The 19,435-nt window shown below is 42.5% G+C and overlaps 1 protein-coding gene across 2 annotated transcripts in view; it reads right to left on the bottom strand.

Annotated features, from left to right (window-relative positions):
* The window catches only part of ANO9 (anoctamin 9), a 76,434-nt gene that overhangs the window by 28,127 nt on the left and 28,872 nt on the right, over window positions 1–19,435 (bottom strand). For both annotated transcript variants that reach the window (XM_073658737.1, XM_073658736.1), the window contains exons 2-6: window positions 13,157–13,213; window positions 11,418–11,531; window positions 8,503–8,639; window positions 7,631–7,680; window positions 1,897–1,955 (exon numbers count right to left, since the gene is read on the bottom strand). In XM_073658737.1, the coding sequence (XP_073514838.1) occupies window positions 1,897–1,955; window positions 7,631–7,680; window positions 8,503–8,639; window positions 11,418–11,531; window positions 13,157–13,213 (417 nt within the window). The remainder of the gene's footprint in view (window positions 1–1,896; window positions 1,956–7,630; window positions 7,681–8,502; window positions 8,640–11,417; window positions 11,532–13,156; window positions 13,214–19,435) is intronic.

A 19,435-nucleotide genomic window follows, 5' to 3' on the forward strand; every position in this document is an offset into this window, starting at 1 on the left:
ATGATAATCCGCATGTGCTGTGCACATGCTGCGGAAATTTCCGCTGCGGATTATCATTGCGGAAAAATACGCAGCATGTCCACTAATTTTGTGGACACGCAGTGTAATTGCCGCTATTGACTTGCATTGAATCGCATAATATCCGCATGGGCACATGTGCCTGTGCAGATATCATACGGTTCAATGCGCGGATGGTACCTGGGTCTGGAAAAGAGGAGACTCTCCTCCAGACCCAGGTACCATAAAACCTGTTAAAAAAAAGAATTTACAATAAAAAAATAAAGATTACTTACCTGCCGATGGCCCCCCAGTCTCCTCAGCGATGCGTCCGGTCTGTTGTATGGGTTCCAGTGGTGTGAAAGGACCTACGGTGACGTCATTTAGTCATGTGACAGGTCACACGACCGCTGACGTCGGCGGTCGCGTGACCCGTCATATGACTAAATGACGTCATCGCAGGTCCTTTCACACCACTGCGAGACGTACAACAGACCGGACGTAGCGGAGAAAACACCGGGGGCCATCGGAAGGTGAGTATAATCTTTATTTTTTACCATTCTTATTCTTTTTTTTTTTTTAACTATTACTTGGTCACACTATATAAATCCATGCCGGTTGCATGGATTTAAATAGTGTAACCAAGTTGTCAAGCACTTTCCAAGTGATGCTAAAATCGCTTGGAAAAGTGCTTGATAACCCGCATGCACAAATGCATACAAAAACGCTTGACAAACGCTTCTACCTGGCAGGAAAAACTCATGTAAAATCCGCATGCGTTTTACCTGCCAGGGAGAAGCGGAAAAAAATATGCAGCATTTCTGCATCGTGGGCACTTAGCCTAACTTTGGCTTGCATTGCTGCAGCCATTTGTGGGTTAAGTGTTATTAATTAGGACTGTGTTTGCTGTTACTTAAAGGGAAATGGTCATTCTTAACTGTGGACCAGCACGTAGGTAGAATTGGGGAATTCAGCTATCACACAATGTGCAATCACAACATCCAGACCTGCTGCAAAGCACATCCTTTACCTTTGAGAGTGTCACCTATCTGTTGCATTTGTGTGATATCCTTTGTTAGCTTTTCCTTATTATGCCTCCTCCCTTTTACAACTTTAACCGCTGTATAATAAACCTATTGGGTTATTTTAATCTCTTGTGAGTGCGGATGGAGGGTTTCCAGAGTCGACCCCTGGCAGAAGAAGACGACCGTCCTGCACTCCCATAGAGCTCCCAGCAAGATTCGGTGGAGGCACTGTGCCATACTGAGATGAGAACTACCGGACACCCTGCCCTCTGAGGTGGCTTAAAGGGGTGTTACACATCCAAGGGACTGAGCTAATGAGACTGACATGATTTCTAAATTATTAGTTGTCAAAGTCAAAGGATTTTGCTGTCAATGACAATAATCATATACAGTTTACAGTCACAGTTTGATTTGACCCCTATGCCCATAAAATAACTATGGGTAGACCAGAGGATCCATTTATTAAACATTCTTCTTAAAAAGGAACCTGTCACCTTCCCAAGTTTCTCCAAACCGCCCTTATGTCTTTATTCAGCCCTTTATACTTTCAAACAAGTCTCTTTTGGTGGTTTATTGCTTAGTCTAACATCATAAAATCATTTTTATCAGTTGGCCAGTGATAATTAGTGGGTGACTCATCGTTGGGCATTGTTTTCCCTGGACTGATTGGCCCACTAATCAGGTTATCTTGCCCCTGTGGGCGGGAGTGGTATGACTTACAAGAGTGGTATCAGTGCTGGCTCTTTGCAAGTCTTTGTTGAGTTTTTTTTTAACTCTCTGTTACAAAGTTATATTATTAATTTATTTTATATAATTTATAAAATTAAGAATAAATAAAAACAATTCTAAAACATAAAAAAACACATATACTCACAGCGTGTAATGGGAACGTGGTTTCAAAAGCTCCAACTTTTATTAAATCATCCAAGGTCTCTAAAAAACAGAAAGACATCCCGATCAGTGGAGCCATTGATATAGGAAGCATTCATAATAAAAAGCATTATGCATTTATTACAGTGCATTTGTGATGTGAACCTGGCATCATAGAGGGAAACGGGTGAAACTGTAAAACTGAAGTCTCATTCAGGCGTCCCTGCAAATCAGTCAGAGAGTGGACCTCAATTAATGGACCGGCCGCAGGTCTTCCGATCCCAGCGTGACAGCCTCATTTACATGCTATTTGAAATATAATGTATATTTTCTAGTGAAAACTATATTTATTTTCAAGACACTAAATTGTCAGAGATTGACCATTTTATCAACATGTTAATGATTCAATGATTTATAGTCACTCCATTAAGCAAATCCAATATTAATGCAAGATTTATAACACTGGACTAGATGTACAGTAACTAGTGATGAGCGAGCATGCTCGCTACTGCTCGGTGCTCGCCCAAGTGTCTCACTGCTCGAGATGCTCGGCGCTCGCTGAGTATTTCCAGGTTGCTCAGGCGGGAACTCGGGTCCCCTCCCTGCATGTTTGGCGCTCTTTAGAGAGCCAATGAATATGCAGGGATTGCCTGCCATGCACTGTAATGCCGTAGCCATGTTGGTTGTGGGCATTACCGAGATTGGCTGGCCGCACAGCGTCATCAGGTGTATATCAGACCTGGCACCGCCATGCTCGTCATAGTCACTCCGGATCAGACAGTGTAGGGAGAGCGGCTGCTGCTGTGTCAGGGAGAGATTTAATCGTGTATTAGGTAGTGTAGGGAGAAAAACCGTACATTACACATATCCATCTTAACAAACAGTCCTTCTGAGGACTAATCCATCTGCAGAGATATCAGTCAGGCAGTGTATATAGGCAGGCAGTGTATATAGCAGACTGCAGTGCATATAGCACAAGAGGCTCCATTCCAATTCTGCTGCTGTTAGATATTTCTATACAAAGGCCCAGGTCTCAGGGGCCAGGAATGGTTTTCTTTGGATCTTAATCCTCATTATTTGCTTAAAAAGCAATCCAGAGAACACCATTTTTTCCTGCACCATTTGCTTGTTGGCACTGCAGAATACAGCCAGGTCCTTTCCATATTAGAGCGCTAGAAATCCAGCTATTTAAAACTGTGTTTTCTCCGTCACACGGATCACATATACGTTGTCAGAAAATACTGCCATTTCTGGCCTCCATTAAAAATTTCCTTCAATGTGTCAGTGAAGCCATTCACACCAGTTTGCTGATCAAACTACTTACCTACCTGGTGACGGAGAAATGACAGCCGGGGTAGACACGGTTTCCCTCTATGCCAGTCCTTTCACCGAGCTAAAGAATATGGCTGTGGTGAAATAGAACTCCCACTGAGAAGCTGTTTCAGATTGAAAAACATTGTGCCCACCAGAGGATTTGATTTTGAGGGCTAACCTTCTCACCCGCTCAAGAGCCCCATAGCAGCTGCAAAGTTAGCGCTATCATGAACTCTCCTGAGGTAGAAGCCAAGGCACACCAGAGGATTCTCTGGTGGGACCGTCCAACCCTGCCGAGAAGCAGTCCTGGCTAAGAAGTGTGTGGGAAGGTTCCCAGACTCTCTATGGCTGCTTTTCTACTGAGGTGGAAACCCACGCAAACACGGGGAGAACATATAAAGTCCTTGCAGATGTTGTCCTTGCTGGGATTTGAACCCAGGATCCCAGCGCTGCAAGGCTTCAGTGCTAACCACTGATCCAATGTGCTGCCGTTCACTCTCTAATATCTAATAGGCTGGAGAAACTTGCACCTACTGCCACTCTATCTTCAGCTCCTTTGTGAGAAAATGTATTTGGGCCGCCACTCAGTCTACCAAATAAAATTCCTGAGAAGGAAATTGGGGATGGCTTCGCTACTGGTACTGGGGGCAGTGCTAATACCATGGCGTAGTACCATAGTTTGCTGGAAATATTCCAGGCAGGTAGGAGGCAAGCAAATTCCCACAGAAAAGTACCAGCAGTAATGTTCAGGCCACATTTCAAGTGCAAGCAGCTTTAGAGGACTTCCTGGGAGAAATGACACGCAGGGTAGATACGGTTTCCCTCTATGCCAGTCCTTTCACCGAGCTAAATACAACTCTCAGCAAAAAAAGTTGTGGACTGGCTCCGTACCGTCCCTGGCCACATTCACCTGTCCATGTGTTTGTGGTTAGGCGGTCCTTCCCAGTAAGTGCACTGGGGAGGGCACGGGTAATGTTGTGGGACCCGTGCTTGTGGAAGGCGGAGGCGATACCGGGAAATATAGTGGCGGCTGGGGACCGGGTATGGACACCCGGCCGCCGACGGCATGAGGTTGTGAAAAGCTTCCGCCTTCACGAGCTTAAAAGACCATATTTCAAATGCAAAGAGCTGCCCAGAAATCTGGCAGTTTAGTGTTGCGGCCTGTGGGTGGGTGGGTGGCTGCATACTTGCACTTGCATTCCAAGTAACAGAAAACTAAGCAGATGGTGGCCTCTATCATCATCATGGCCTCACCTCGGCACTATGAACTCTCCTGAAGGAGAAGCCAGGGCCCGCCGGAGGAGTCTCCGGTTCTCTGGTGGGCCCGTCCAACCCTGCTGAAAAGCAGCCCTGGCTAAGAAAAGTGTGGGCGAAGGTTCCCGGACACTCTATGGCTGCTTTTTTAATGTGGATCGGCCATGCTTATGCATGTTATTTCTCAAACTGCATTACAGATCAGGCCATTGTCCAACTCTGTATTCAAGAAATTAAATACGCAAAGAAAGATGTGTGTGTGTGTCAAAGCACCACCGACAAGTGCGAGTTGATGTTGGACGGGCTGCCATTGCTTCTGCAACAAGCTCAATTACAGGACTTCCAGGGAGAAATGACACCCAGGGTAGATACGGTTTCCCACATTCACCTGTCCACGTGTTTGTAGTTAGGCTGTCCTTCCCAGTAAGTGCACTGGGGAGGGCACGGGTAATTTTGTGGGACCCGAGCTTGTGGAAGACGGAGGCGATACCTGGAATTATAGTGGCGGCTGGGGACCGAGTATGGACACCCGGCCGCCGCCGGCATGAGGTTGTGAAAAGCTTCCGCCTCCACGAGCCTAAAAGGCCACATTTCAAGTGCAAGCAGCTGTCAAAAATTTTCCAGCATAGTATTGCAGCCTGTGGGTGGGTGGGTGGCTGGCTGCATACTTGCGCTTGCATTCCAAGCAATGGGGTAGGGACAACTGAACGCTGCAGTGGGACAAGGACGTGGACGGTGATTGTTGCAAGTCTGCAACGACAGGTGCATGGCGGGAGGAATCTTCGCATGCGCCAAGGATCACTTATGATGGGCACACTTTTAGGCAGTGACCTGGGAGTCAGAGATGCATCCAGGGGTCTTCCCCATGCTGTTCTCATGTCTTTTCGGCACTGTATGCATGTGTCTGATGATGTGTCACACACCACATGGCCAGATAAGGTTGTAAAATGTTAAAATGACATTTCCTGGTGAATGCATTTGTCTTGGTTGAAAGCAATACAAAAGTGCAAAAATGCATCAAAAACGCTATGTGTGAACATAGCCCAAGGTGTGGAGGAGTATTTTTGTTTTTGGTTATTTATTTTGCCTTATATACAAGTCATTATCATGGAAAGGATGTTCCTTAACATATTTCCCAGGAAAATCCATTTTGGTTTCGTTTTTGTATGTTTTATTGTGAGTCAGTAAAAGTGGCGTAATACTCTGACAACGTTGCTGACAGCAGTGATCTGGGAGTCAGAGATGCTTCCAGGTGTCTTCCCCATGCTGTTCCCATGTCATTTGAGCACTGTTCCCATGGATTTGGGCAATTGTTAGGCCCTCAGCAGACCACCGGGGGGAGCCGCCTGAAAAATGCTCGAGTTTCCCATAGACTTACATTGGGCTTGTTGCTCGGGTCGAGCTCCCGAGTATTCCAATTTGCTCGACCCGAGCAACGAGTACCCGAGCATTTTAGTGCTCGCTCATCACTAACAGTAACATCTATATTTTGTATGTTTAGGTTGATTTTGCACCTAAATTTTGGAGAACATTTATGGTACAGATGTACTAGAGCTGAATTTGATAGTACATGTGTTTCTTTTGTGCACTGTAATAACTTATTATTTACATTGATTATTGTGTTTACACCAGTTTTGGACATTTCAAATCCATCCATCCAAAAGTGGCCTCCCAGGAATCATTGCTAAGGTCAAATTTATAAACTGAAGTGAGGGAAAAGAGAAGAAACCTTTGCTTGAAGAGGACACAGAAAGATGTTTTGCCTACCTGAAAAATGTTCCAGTTTTAATAAGGCGGTGCCTTTTTAGATTGACATAAAATATGCCAATATTGGTAATTATTAGCCATTAACCCTTTCACCCCCCAGCCTGTTTTCATCTTCCTGACCAGGCCAAATTTTACAATTCTGACCATTCTCACTTTATGGGGTAATAACTCTGGAACGCTTCAACGTATTCCAGCGATTCTGAGAATTTTTTTGCGTGTGTGTGTGTGTGTGTGTGTGTGTGTGTGTATGTGTGTGTGACACGTTGTACTTTACGTTAGTGGCAAATTTAGGTCAATATTTTTTGTGTTTATTTGTGAAAATATCAGAATTTTGGTGAAAATTTTGCAATTTTTCAACTTTTATTTTTTATTCCCTTAAACTAGTTATATTACACAAAATAGTTAATAAATAACATTTCCCATTTGTCTACTTTACATCACCATCATTTTTGAAACATATTAGTTTTTGTTGTTAGGAAATTAGAAGAGTTAAAAGTTTATCAGCAATTTCTCCAACAAAATTTACAAAACCATTTGTCTAGGGACCACATCCCGTTTGAAGTGACTTTGAGGGGCCTATATGATAGAAAATACCCAAAAGTGACACGATTTTAAAAACCGCACCCCTCAAAGTACTCAAAATCACATTCGAGAAGTTTATTAACCCTTCAGGTGCTTCGCAGGAATGAAAGCAATGTGGAAAGAAAAAATGAAAAATGTTACTTTTTCCCACAAAAATGTTGATTTAGCCCCAAATTTTGCATTTTCACAAGAGTAACAGGAGAAAATAGACCATACAATTTGTTACAGTCCGGCGTTTACAGGCCTATTAACAGCAGCCGGGTTAGCTCAGCAGTGAGGAGTGTGTTGAGACTGGAGAAAGGCATGGTTAGTTTGCTCTTCAAAGAGAGGTGTACTGGAACCAAACCGAGAGGTGTTTGTTTGGTGAACATGTTTAATACAAGTGTGAGCTGCTGCTGGGAATACCGAGGTTGGTGAGGCTGCTACATTAATGTTGTTTCATTCTGCCTGAAGAAGAGGACTGTGTATGTGATCCATTGAGGCTGAAGGAAGGCTGTCTTCATTTTGAAGCTGTAAAGTTTATGATGGACAATAAATTACATGTTGTTTTGATATAAAACCCTGTGCCAGGTGTATCTAAGACCCTAGAGCGTGAACCCCTGCAAACCGTAATGCTTAATCCAGTCGACCCTAAAAGAGCACATTTTTCCCTCTTGATCCAGATTGTCAATCAACTTTCAATACAAGGATTTTATACAATTACATAAGTATTTGTCATTTTCTTCTAAAAAATGGAGCTAAGCCATTTTTGAAACCATCGACTGTTCCAGCTGTAGCCAGCTCCTAAGGTAGGTTGTTCCACAGATTATATTTTCACTTACCTCCTGATTTAATTTTTATTTTGTAAAGAATAAAATGAACAATGCGAATCCTACAAATGACATAAAAAGGACACAGTATTAGCATGAGGAAAACAATTAACAGTACCAACAGGCTGCCAGTAAATGCATCCCTACAGATCTACAAAAAATTACACAAACAAAATCTGCAATATGACTATTTTGTCCTAAACTTTAAAAAAGTTGCTATAGTTGTGTATGGGACAAACGGAAATACACATACAGTTAGGTCCATATATATTTGAAACTCCTAAACCCTTCATCCAATTTTAATGTGGATAGCCTCAAATGAAAGCTGAAAGTCTGAACTTCAACTGCATCTGAATTGTTTTGTTTAAAATTCATTGTGGTAATGTCTAGAACCAAAATTAGAAAAATGTTGTCTCTGTCCAAATATATATGGACCTAACTGTAGACAATGTGGAGATTGCACATGGTGCACCTTTACTTCATCCAGGACAGGGCTGAAGACCCCCTATTCTCAGAGTTCTGGAGCCCTATCCTCAGGATCACTGGGGGTCCCAGTAGTCAGTCTCCCAGCGATTAGCAAGATACCCCCTATTCATTGGATAATGTAAAGTTTTTGGAACAACTAGAGATGAGTGAATACATTCGCAGGACCCTTGTTCCAGTAACAAGGTCAGTATTCCGTGAACGCTGGAAGAGAGTCCTGCGCATTGCCTTAAACCTTCTGGGAACTTTTGTGACCCCAATAGGTTTGCAAAGAACATTTTGTCAATTAAAACGTAACATTAGGAATATTCAGAGTGCAGTATATATTGTATATTTTCCTAAATCTATTCCAGGTGGGAAAAGTGGTATAAAACACAACTAAATTCATTGTATACTATTACCTGCTTGTTTCAGAGACATGTTCTTCATTTAGATTTGTGGTGCCTTGGTCTGGATTCTTGAGAAGTCTGACATATTTCCTGAAAATGTCGGGAGGTGCCCGCACCCCATAAAAAGTCTTCTTTCCATCTTTAGATTTCTGCAATATAATCAAACAAATTCTATGAAGACTTTTATAGAGAACATAGTTTTTAGGGTGATTTTCTTGTCCTTGCAATCATTGGTATGCTATTCTATATTGAACTCTATAGATTATCAGCTTCTATACATTTACCTGAAAAACTATCAAGTAACTGATGATTTCTTTTTTATTTGTGGTCTACGATATGTAATATTTTGAGTGAATAATTGTACAATGTATACTGTGGTAAATGGGTTGAGGGTCCTCAACAACTCAATCCAGCAACCTAATTTTTACCTCTTTACAAGTTGAAATGGTCACAAGTTATTGACTGAGCAAATCACTGTAAGGGCTCATTCTCACGTCCAAGTGCTCTCCGTGTTGTAGCAGTCAAAGCTGTGATAGTCTATGGAGCCATTCACATGGCCGTGATCGAGCCATCTGTGGAAAATCATGGAGACGCGTCCGATTCTGATCTGAGGGTTGGATCAAAATTGGCCCTGCAAGTCAATGAGTCTGTGGGAAAAAAAAAATCAGACTGCACTCGAATGACATCCAAGTGCAGTCCAATTTTCACAGACCGGAGAAGGTGGAGAAACTTTTTTTTTTTTTTTTTTAATTTCTCCTTGCAAGAGAAAAACAATGGACACTTGGACCTCGCTCTGATCATAGTCTGATCAGAATATTTGGGACATTTTTCTCGTACGTAGAAAAAGCCGCTGTGTGAATGAGCCCAAATGCTGCATAAGGCTGTCATTTTACCTTGTCTCATGGACGAATATGAAGCACCAGCCCAATACCCTTAAAAACTTGATATTATATTAATTGCGAGTATTGGGCTAAGTTCAATAGTAAATGTAAAGCCAAAATGTATTTTCCACCGCAGAATCCCGAGGTTGAATTTCCCAATTTTTAGTTTGCACTGCCGTCAATTCACACAAGGATTATAGTCATGTGAAATGTGACTAATAGGTCTCGGGAAGTGTGTCAAATCCTCAGAAAGAGGAAAGAGGTAGCATGCTACTTATTCTTGCTACATTTTTTTCTGTATGAAGATTTAATTTTTAAATACACATTAAAAGGGTTGTAAATACCCTATTCTAATGCTTTGGATGTGGATTATTCATGTATTTAGATGCAGAATCTGTAGTGAAATGCATGTAAAATCCGTAAGTGTGAACTTGCCCTTAGGTATTCATATATTAATCAGACTATGAAAATTATTGAGTATTATAGGGTTTGTCTGCTTATTACAACCCCTATTCACAGGGCGACCATCAGAGAATTGCTGAACGTACTGCAGCCAAGAGCCCAAAGAAAGAAGTAGTGAAGAGTGTACAGCCGGCATTAGTGTGGGAGCAGCACTTTGCTGGGAAGTGGTCGGGACTTAAGTTTCAGGTGGACTTGCTGCCCCAGTGTGATTAACTGGTCTTCCAAAATATGACCTGTGTGCTACGCGTGTCTGATATGTAAGTGGTATTTGTGTATGCTGTATTTGCCTAATATAATGAGATAGGCTAGGTTCCTTTTAAGAAATTCGTTTGTCTGTTCCATTATTAGGAACAGACAAACAGAATTTATGCCTAAAACGAATCCATCAAATAACTGATGCAGACAGAAGCAAAGTAGCCCTATAAATTATTATGGGGGTCATATGGATTTTATTTGTCCAAACAGAAAAAAAAACAAAAAAAATTCTGCATGATGTTCTTTCTTCCTTTTCTAGAAACAGACACCAAATGGAAACCAGACGGACCCCATAACAATCATTGGGATCGCTCTTCATCATTTGTGCAATGGATCCATTTTGGGCATTCTGTAAGTAGTGTGCACTGTGTGCATCCAATATGTGAGTGGTGTGTGCACTTCATGTGTCTAATGTGTTAAAACTGTGGGCCTAATTCATTAAAGCTTTTACACCAGAACGAGCGTAAAAAGCTTTGAAAACTCACAACGTTTTGGCACAACTCAAGAATGCGCTAAAATTTTGCACATTTTTGGCGTTTTAATGCCATTTTTGCAAAGGCCCGTCAAAGTGGGCAGAGCTGGGGCAGGACGAGAGCATGGTGATCACCGCTGGTCATGGGCTTACAGCAAAGGAAAATCTTATCCCACATCAGCTGAGAGATCTGTTTGTCTATGAATTAAACCAATGAGTGTATACACCCCTGAACTAATAAAGTACTACCAAATTACCCCAGTGGTAAATAAGCCCCGATTAAGGGATGTATTAAAACATGACTTATTATTTTTCTTAAAAAGTGGTAAATAGTGTTAAAATTGCACCAGTTTATCTGTATTATTTCTAGCCCCCTGAAGAAGCCAGTCATGGCGAAACTTGTTGGAGTGACTATGTGATTATTTTAGAGAGTATTAGTGAAATCTGTATATATCCTAGTGAATAATATTTCTGAGAAGCCGCTTATAATGTATGAACTCCAGTCATAGTGGAGATAGCATAGCTTTAGCAATGCAAATCAGATTGATGGATGAACTATTTAGGTCCTAGAGATTGATTACTATAGAAATAATACAGATACACTGGTGTAATTTTAACATTTTACCACTTTTTAAGATAAATAATAAAAGCCATGTTTTTTTTGTAATTTGGTTGTACCTGTTTGTCTATGGTTTAAGCGTAGCAGCACACAATATTTATATTTATTTTTAACAAAAGTGCAAAAAGTTACAATATTGGCATAACAGTTTTGGTGTGTGTCCCACCGGTGGCCGGCTTTGTGTCGACCGATCAGTTTGTTTTGTAGCTGCGATTATACGTTCTTGAGAAATTCTAACCTTTATCTTGAAGCGCTTCTGTTCCAGTACAGACATGTACTGCCGCCTCTTCTCTTCAGCCTCGCTGTCAAGAGATGTGCTTTCACACACCAGCACAAAGTCCCATTTCAACTCCTAGCAAAAATGAGAACCTGATTAACATCTCCCCCTCCTACAGCATACAGTCCGGATCTGACTAACAGGTGTGCCTCCTACATGCATTAACGTCAAATATTTTGGTTTCACGTTTTTCTATAGAACCCCAGAAATCAACAAAAGCCTCCTACAAAAGAAGTCAGTAACATTGTAGATAGTCACGCAGGTAACACCGTAAACCGGATCGAGCATGTCTGACTAGCAGTTGACAAATTACTTTCGTGCTCTGCACAGCACCTGGGATCATGAAACGTTCACATCACATTGGGGGTCCCTTTACTGTTGACAGCAATAATGCCTACATATTGTTGCTGGCTAAACTTTGGAAACCATCATGGGGCCCCTTCGGATCCATTCTAGGCCAATACGTCTGTTATAGCAGACAACTAGGAGGGTCCAGTTTAATGGAAAAGGTGGCACTGCCTATAGGGACATTAGATTCTGCTGAGATCTTCTAACATTAAGCGGGAATTTTCTTAACTATATGCCAGAAAACTGGCATGAAAAAGTTCACAAATTATGGTGCACGCATTATTTATTAAATATTTTTTTTCAAATTTATGCCACTCTCATCAAAATATATCCTGGGTTTAGCCGGGAGTGGTGTGGTCTCCCACAACCCGACACAGTTACTATATTTCAAGCCTAAATTCAGCATAAATTATGGTGCAAATATGCACTAGCACATGGGCTGGGATAGATTTGACTTTCCGTTGCGCAGACAGCCAGAGATGGGCCAAATTTTTAGCAAACCTGTGTGTCCCAACAAATTAGGCACATTTTACTTTACCTAGCTTGATATAAACAATGGCATAGGAATCAGCAGTCTTAATAAATACAACCCATTGGTATCTACATGACTGATCGCTATGGATGATCTCAAACTTGTTAATGGGAATAGTTCTGAATTTTCTTTCCAAAGACAGAAAAGGTGGCACTCACCATCCAGTAAAAAAAGGACGTGAGTGCCACTTTTTCTGTCTTCAGAAAGGAATCTACAGTATTACTTTTCGTAAGTTGACCACCTCGATGGCCATTTAGTCATATAGTTTGTGCTGCAAGTCTTACTTGGGGATCTCCGAACAATTTATTTTTGTGCTTTCATTGAATAGTTCTGAAATTTTGTCTACCACTAGATTTTAGTTTGCAGATAGGTTATATGTTCTTGCAGTGTTGGCTCTTAGATACTTTGGTTTATTTCAAGCATGTCTACTCTACTGGAATGTCCAAGAGACTCCAGAAAAAAAAATAGGTTAGTCTCCAAGATCACCACTAATAATAATATCATTGTCTGTTCTGCTTACACAGTATTGCTTACATGCAGATATTTTCTGATAGTGGCCCACATGAGGCTCAAACTTCTTGTGTGCTAATCACCGGCACAGGAAAGACAGATATGTGCCAAGAGGAGTTGGAAAGTAGAAGGAAAGTATTTAATATTATGGGTTACTGGGACCAGTTGCCACTAACTGCATGCATCTCATATACCCACATTTTTGTCAGTCTTCAAACATTTTGGAGGTATGCTGCAAAATATTTTTCAAAATTCCAAATCATAAACCATCTGAAAGTGTAAATAAAATACAAATTATCTGTACACTCACTGCGTATATCAGGGGATCCAAAAGTAAATGTTCCTGCCATGGTGTCCTCACAGGTTCCTGAGAAAAAATAGTTATCATTACATGCAAAGACTTGACAATATGTTTCATGGGTAAACAGAGGATGGAGATCAAACACCATGTTACTTCTTTACCTACAAACTTGCATATTTGTCTGTAGAAGCATTTCTTTCCCATACACCTCTCTCTACACTTAAAGGGGTGGTCCAAAACGAACACTGATTTTAATCCTATATGTCTACCTATTTAATGTAATAATCTAATCGCTTTTCTACATCCTTTCATTAAAAAGTCCCTACCCTTCCCTCTCTAATTTCACTTTATTTTTTTTAGCTACTTGTAGTTTGATAACTTTTCATTTCAAAATCCCCAGTACATTCTGGGATACTCAAATGGGACGTCATCTGGGTGCCCAGGCTGTGGTCACTGCCACAGTCTCTGTCCTCACCCTGAAATGAAGAGTCATCAGTGACATCTGTTTCAGGAGCTAGGCTAGACCCTGCTCTACTGAGCACACACCGGTTGTCAATTCCGACACATGCTCAGTACGAGCTCCCTTGTCACTGTGCAATATTCTCTTCAATGCACAGTGACAGTGCGCACCCTCATTGGCTCTAATGAGAAGTGATGAGCTGACAAGAGAGCGCACTGTCAGTGTGCATTGTAAGCAGAGAATGTGGCAAGCAAGGAGAGCCAATACAAGCCATGCCCCTGAAACAGACGTCACTTTCGGGGTCAGGGCTGGTCTCCGCTCGCCACATGCTCTCCTGCTAAAAAGTGAATACATTAACAATGAAATGTGTTACCTATACAGTCCCTATTGTGGCAAGGTAATGGTAATACCTAGTTGTCAATTTATATATTTCTAGTAATTTCAAGAAACAAATATATGGTTGTTTGATTGAAACATTGGCGAGGGGCGGCCACCGGACGAGATGTAGAGCAGCAATCAACAGACACATATAAAAATTAAATAATATAATATGAACATTTACTAACCCGTTAATAAAACAAAGGAAAGGATGTTGGGTAAACAGCGTATATATAACAAATACAGCGACAACAGTTACTCTAAATAACACCGGCTAAGTATACACATGTACAGTTAACAGAATTAACAGTTATATGCAAGCAAAAATACATGCTATTAACCCTTTCTATGCATATATCCATAAAACGACAGTGTTGTGCCAGTACTTTAGTAATCACCTACTTGGAGCAATTTTTTTGAAGTGTCTCTTACAGAAGAGGCCTTTTCTCCTAACTAACTAGACCGCCATAAAGTTATTTATATATACGCATATATACACTGCTCAAAAAAATCATGGGAACAGTTAAACAACAGAATATAACTCCAAGTAAATCAAACTTCTGTGAAATCAAAATGTCCACTTAGAAAGCAACACTGATTGACAATCAATTTCACATGCTGTTGTGCAAATGGAATAGACAATAGATGGAAATTATTGGCAATTATCAAGACACCCTCAATAAAGGAATGGTTCAACAGGTGGGGACCACAGACCACATCTCAATACCAATGCTGGCTGATGTTTTGGTCACTTTTGAATGTTGGTTGTGCTTTCACATTCGTGGTAGCATGAGTCGGACTCTACAACCCACAGAAGTTGCTCAGGTAGTGCAGCTCATCCAGGATGGCACATCAATGCGAGCTGTGGCAAAAAGGTTTGCTATGTCTGTCAGCGTAGTGTCTGGAGGCGCTACCAGGAGACAGGCCAGTACACCAGGAGACGTGGAGAGGGCTGTAGGAGGGCAACAACCCAGCAGCAGGACCGCTACCTCCGTCTTTGTGCAAGGAGGAACAGGAGGAGCACTGCCAGAGCCCTGCAAAATGACCTCCAGCAGGCCACAAATGTACATGTGTCTGCACAAACGGTTAGAAACCGCCTCCATGAGGGTGGTATGAGGGCCAGACGTCCACAGATGGGGGTTGTGCTCACAGCCCAACACCGTGCAGGACGCTTGGCGTTTGCCACAGAACACCAGGATTGGCAAAGTCGTCACTGGCGCCCTGTGCTCTTCACAGATGAAAGCAGGTTCACACTGAACAAATGTGACAGACGTGACAGAGTCTGGAGACGCCGTGGAGATCGATCTGCTGCCTGCAACATCCTTCAGCATGACCAGTTTGGCAGTGGGTCAGTAATGGTGTGGGGTGGCATTTCTTTGGAGGGATGCACAGCACTCCATGTGCTCGCCAGAGGTAGTCTGACTGCCATTAGGTACCGAGATGAGATCCTCAGACCCCTTGTGAGACCATATGCTGGTGTGGTTGGCCCTTGGTTCCTCCTAATGCAGGACAATGCCAGACCTTATATGGCTGGAGTGTGTCAGCAGTTTCTGCAAGATGAAGGCATTGAACCTATGGACTGGCCCGCCCGTTCCCCAGACCTGAATTGAGCACATCTGGGACATCATGTCTCGCTCCATCCACCAACGTCACGTTGCACCATAGACTGTCCAGGAGTTGGTGGATGCTTTAGTCCAGGTCTGGGAGGAGATCCCATAGGAGACCATCCCCAACCTCATCAGGAGCATGCCCAGGCGTTGTAGGGAGGTCATACAGGCACGTGGAGGCCACACACAATACTGAGCCTCATTTTGACTTCTTTTAAGGACATTACATCAAAGTTGGATCAGCCTGTAGTGTGTTTTTCCACTTTAATTTTGGGGGTGACTCCAAATCCAGGCCTCCATTGGTTAATAAATTTGATTTCCATTGATGATTTTTGTGTGATTTTGTTGTCAGCACATTCAACTTTGTACAGAACAAAGTATTCAATGAGAATATTTCATTCATTCAGATCTAGGATGTGTTATTTGAGTGTTCCCTTTATTTTTTTGAGCAGTGTATATTCAGATGTAAGATGGTACCGGTACATCCTAAAACTGAAGTGTCCTTGCTGGACTGAGAACCGAATAATCAGAAACGCTGACTTGAATCTCTTAGAGAATGCTGATCTCTCAAACGCAGGGCTTCTCTAAGTCCTTAGAAATAAGGCCTCACGTAGCCTAGTCCAAGATGCTGCGTCCTTGGTTGTCCTCAACGATTTGGTTCATGTCAAGCTGAACAACGTGTCCCAGAGTCACCAAAAACAGATCAAAGTCGCACCGCTCTATCCAGACCTTTTTCCAATAATGTGGTAACTTCACTCTCTCCTTGAACTCCCCTAGCAGGAGTCACCAACTGCAAAACCCCTGCTCTGCAACTCTGGCCTCTCTGCTGCCTTCTACTGGCCAGATCATATATTACATCACAAATCTCCAATAATACACTAAATTGCGATTAACCCTTACATGATGTACAGAATAGGATCATTAAAAAAAAAAAGGCTAGGAGGGGGAATGGTTGTTGCATTTTCATTTGAAATTAATGCTATGTACTCCAATGTAAACAAAGACTAAAACTGATCATGGACATATGCAGCAGCCAAATGAACCATTTCAACCATTTTGATCATTAGGGAAAATTGGGCCACAGTATATTGTGCCAACAACCAATAACTTTCAAATCTGTCAATATTTTGTTTTTTTCCAGCAGGTTATAACTTGCACTTAAAGAGTAACTTTTTTATATAATAAAATGTCTAGCTTGAAAAGTTCTGGAACTTTGCAAATTATTCTATTAGGGGATTGGTCTTCATTCCTGTAAACAAATTGCATTTAAGTCGCATAATAACCCCCGCTTTTCCCCAGTCTGTTTGCCTGCTTTCAGCTGCATTGATATCAAAGCATACTCACTGGGAGTGAGACATGCAGAAGTAGTTCTGTTTCCAAAGCATCCAGCAACTATTACAAATAACACAAGCACAGAAGACGGGAAGTGTTGTGCTTCAGAAGCATCCAGCAACTAGAGGGGTTAACACAGTCACAGGAGACAGGGAGTGTTTTAGCAGAGTCCCAGGGGGATTGTGGGGAACTTGTCATTGTAGTCTAGCTGAAGCCGAAGAGAAAGGTGGTGTGTTGTCTGGATCTGACAGAAGGCAACTGAACAGGATTCAGATCAGGAGAGAAACTAAATACAGGTCAGATAAGCTCCCTGAACTAACAATGCAGAGTATTATCAGGCAGGGATAAGGACTGGAATGAATTGTGTCACAGGGATCATCTCCCTCGTCAAACCCTCCCCCTCTCCATCTCCATGCAGGATAAAGAATGCTGTGCACTACTGTGTCCTTGTGAAGGAAAACCTGTGGTTGTGTATGCATAGAAGTGTGCTGCTAAGAGATCTAATATATGCTGAATTATGCTACTGAAGAGACTAATACTGTACCTTGTGAAGAAACTACTGTATTGTTACTGGAGCCGGTTGCTCAAGAAACTCAAACTGTACTGTAATATCCCTGAATTGCACTGGCCGTGCTTCAGATTAAATTCCACTGTTAAACTGTTGAAAAAGACTCTTGCCAGATGTGTTGGGTCAGCAACTGAATCTATCGTGTGCCTGAGAGAAGCTGCAGCCTATGGTCGCCCTGAGTTCCACCAGGATTCCAAAGAATTAATGAAACCCACCTCGACCCTATCTGAACCAGCGGCGTGCATGTAACAGGAGTACAGATGATGGCAGTGAAAAGGACAGCACCTGTCTCCTCCACTCGGTGTTCTGCTGATCAGAACAGTTTTCTGCAGTAGCTTATCTCCTGAGTGAAAAGCACCCGATTTGCAGGTTTAAACTAATCAGATGTTATTAAAAAGCTGTTTTTGTGTCCTACTGCATTTAACAATGCATTTCTAGCCAATATATGACCATGTGTATGAGCCCAAAGATCTAGGTAAAAAGGGCCAATGTCAATGCTGTGAGATGGTTGCAGAGCTAAAACTGCAAGAAACCACTGTAAAAGACCAGCTTTCCAAGTGATTTTTTCATTCAATGACAATTATAACATTTATAATTTTGCATGTTTGTTCTGTAATTAGGAGTAATTAACTGCACTTTTAATACAAGGAACAAGGGACATGTGCACTTGATTATTAGATGCGTGATAGTAGAACAAAGGAAAAGCAGCGGTCTGAACAGGGCTGATCAAGTGGTGAAGAAGGGGACAAACACTAAGAGTATAGTGTCCATTTTAAGATATGATCAGATATCAAAATCAAACATCAGAATGATGTCAGTTTGAGGCTAAATACCCTGTCTGACAAGTGACTGTGACAAGTGACTGTGACAAGTGACTTTTACAACTGTAATAATAATAAAAAAAATTCACTGTTCACTGATGGGACTTGAACCCAAAACTCAACGTCTAGAAGCCAGTGCACTGGCCACTGAGATATAAACTCAGTTAAGAAAAGCTAAGCGTTCTATTTGGTTATATGATTTTCGGTGAAAACCTTGTCTGAAACTGATTGGGACGTTACCATGCAAACAGACAGTGTGTTGTAGTGTGAGTAGTTTCAGAGACTGATGCCTTACCATTGAGCTATCCAGTCACGTGATACTGACTGGGAGCTTTTCTTGTCTTATGAGATTAACCATGAAAATACTCAGGGTGACTAAAAGTCATTGTGATTCTGATCAAAATCAATCCCCGTCCATACAATGCTCCGTCTTCTGGCGGCAGTGGGCGGTCTCCGGTTTTACCCGCTGAGCCCCTAGCCCATAACATGGCACCTCATGTGCTCGACTCCACAGAACCTGCGTCTCTTCTCCCTCTAGTCGGCTTGACTCCTCCGGTCCACTGCACTCGGCTCTTGCTCCCAGTACTGGAGCCAGGAGCCTGGACCCTCTCACACTGCTCTCCTGAGCGGAACTCTGCTCTCGCTTTCCCGCGCAAAAGTCCTCATCTCTCCCTCTCTCTAGCCATGACACCAGTTCTCCGATCACCTGACCTCCCAGCTCTCACTCTGGACACGCCCCCCCGCTTCCCAGTCACCTGACTCCTGTGTTGGAAGTCTGTCCTCCCCCTGCAACCAGAGGTACGGCCCCGGCAGTTCCGGATCCCTTGTTCTGACAGTACTTACACCCCGGTCTTCCCTCTTACACCGACATAGCCTGTCAAGAGCCGAGGCCTAGTCCTCTCTGCCCAGAGCCTAAGAGACTTTTGCCGACGGTCAAGCCGAGAAGACTGTGGAAGGATAGGCACGCCTGCAATTGCGGAGGAACAGCGAGAGTGAGCAGGACCGTCACTTCCAGCTGTCACCTATGGTAACGTGGTCGGCTGGGACTAGGATTTCAGGTTAGGAGGGGGCCGGTAGGTGCGTGGGAGGCTCAACGGGCTTTGATAGACTATGTCAGAGAGA

The sequence above is a fragment of the Phyllobates terribilis genome, unplaced genomic scaffold (genome assembly GCF_046119375.1).
Source record: "Phyllobates terribilis strain yellow unplaced genomic scaffold, ASM4611937v1 Scaffold_13__5_contigs__length_258822181, whole genome shotgun sequence".
NCBI classification, from domain to species: Eukaryota; Metazoa; Chordata; class Amphibia; order Anura; family Dendrobatidae; genus Phyllobates; species Phyllobates terribilis.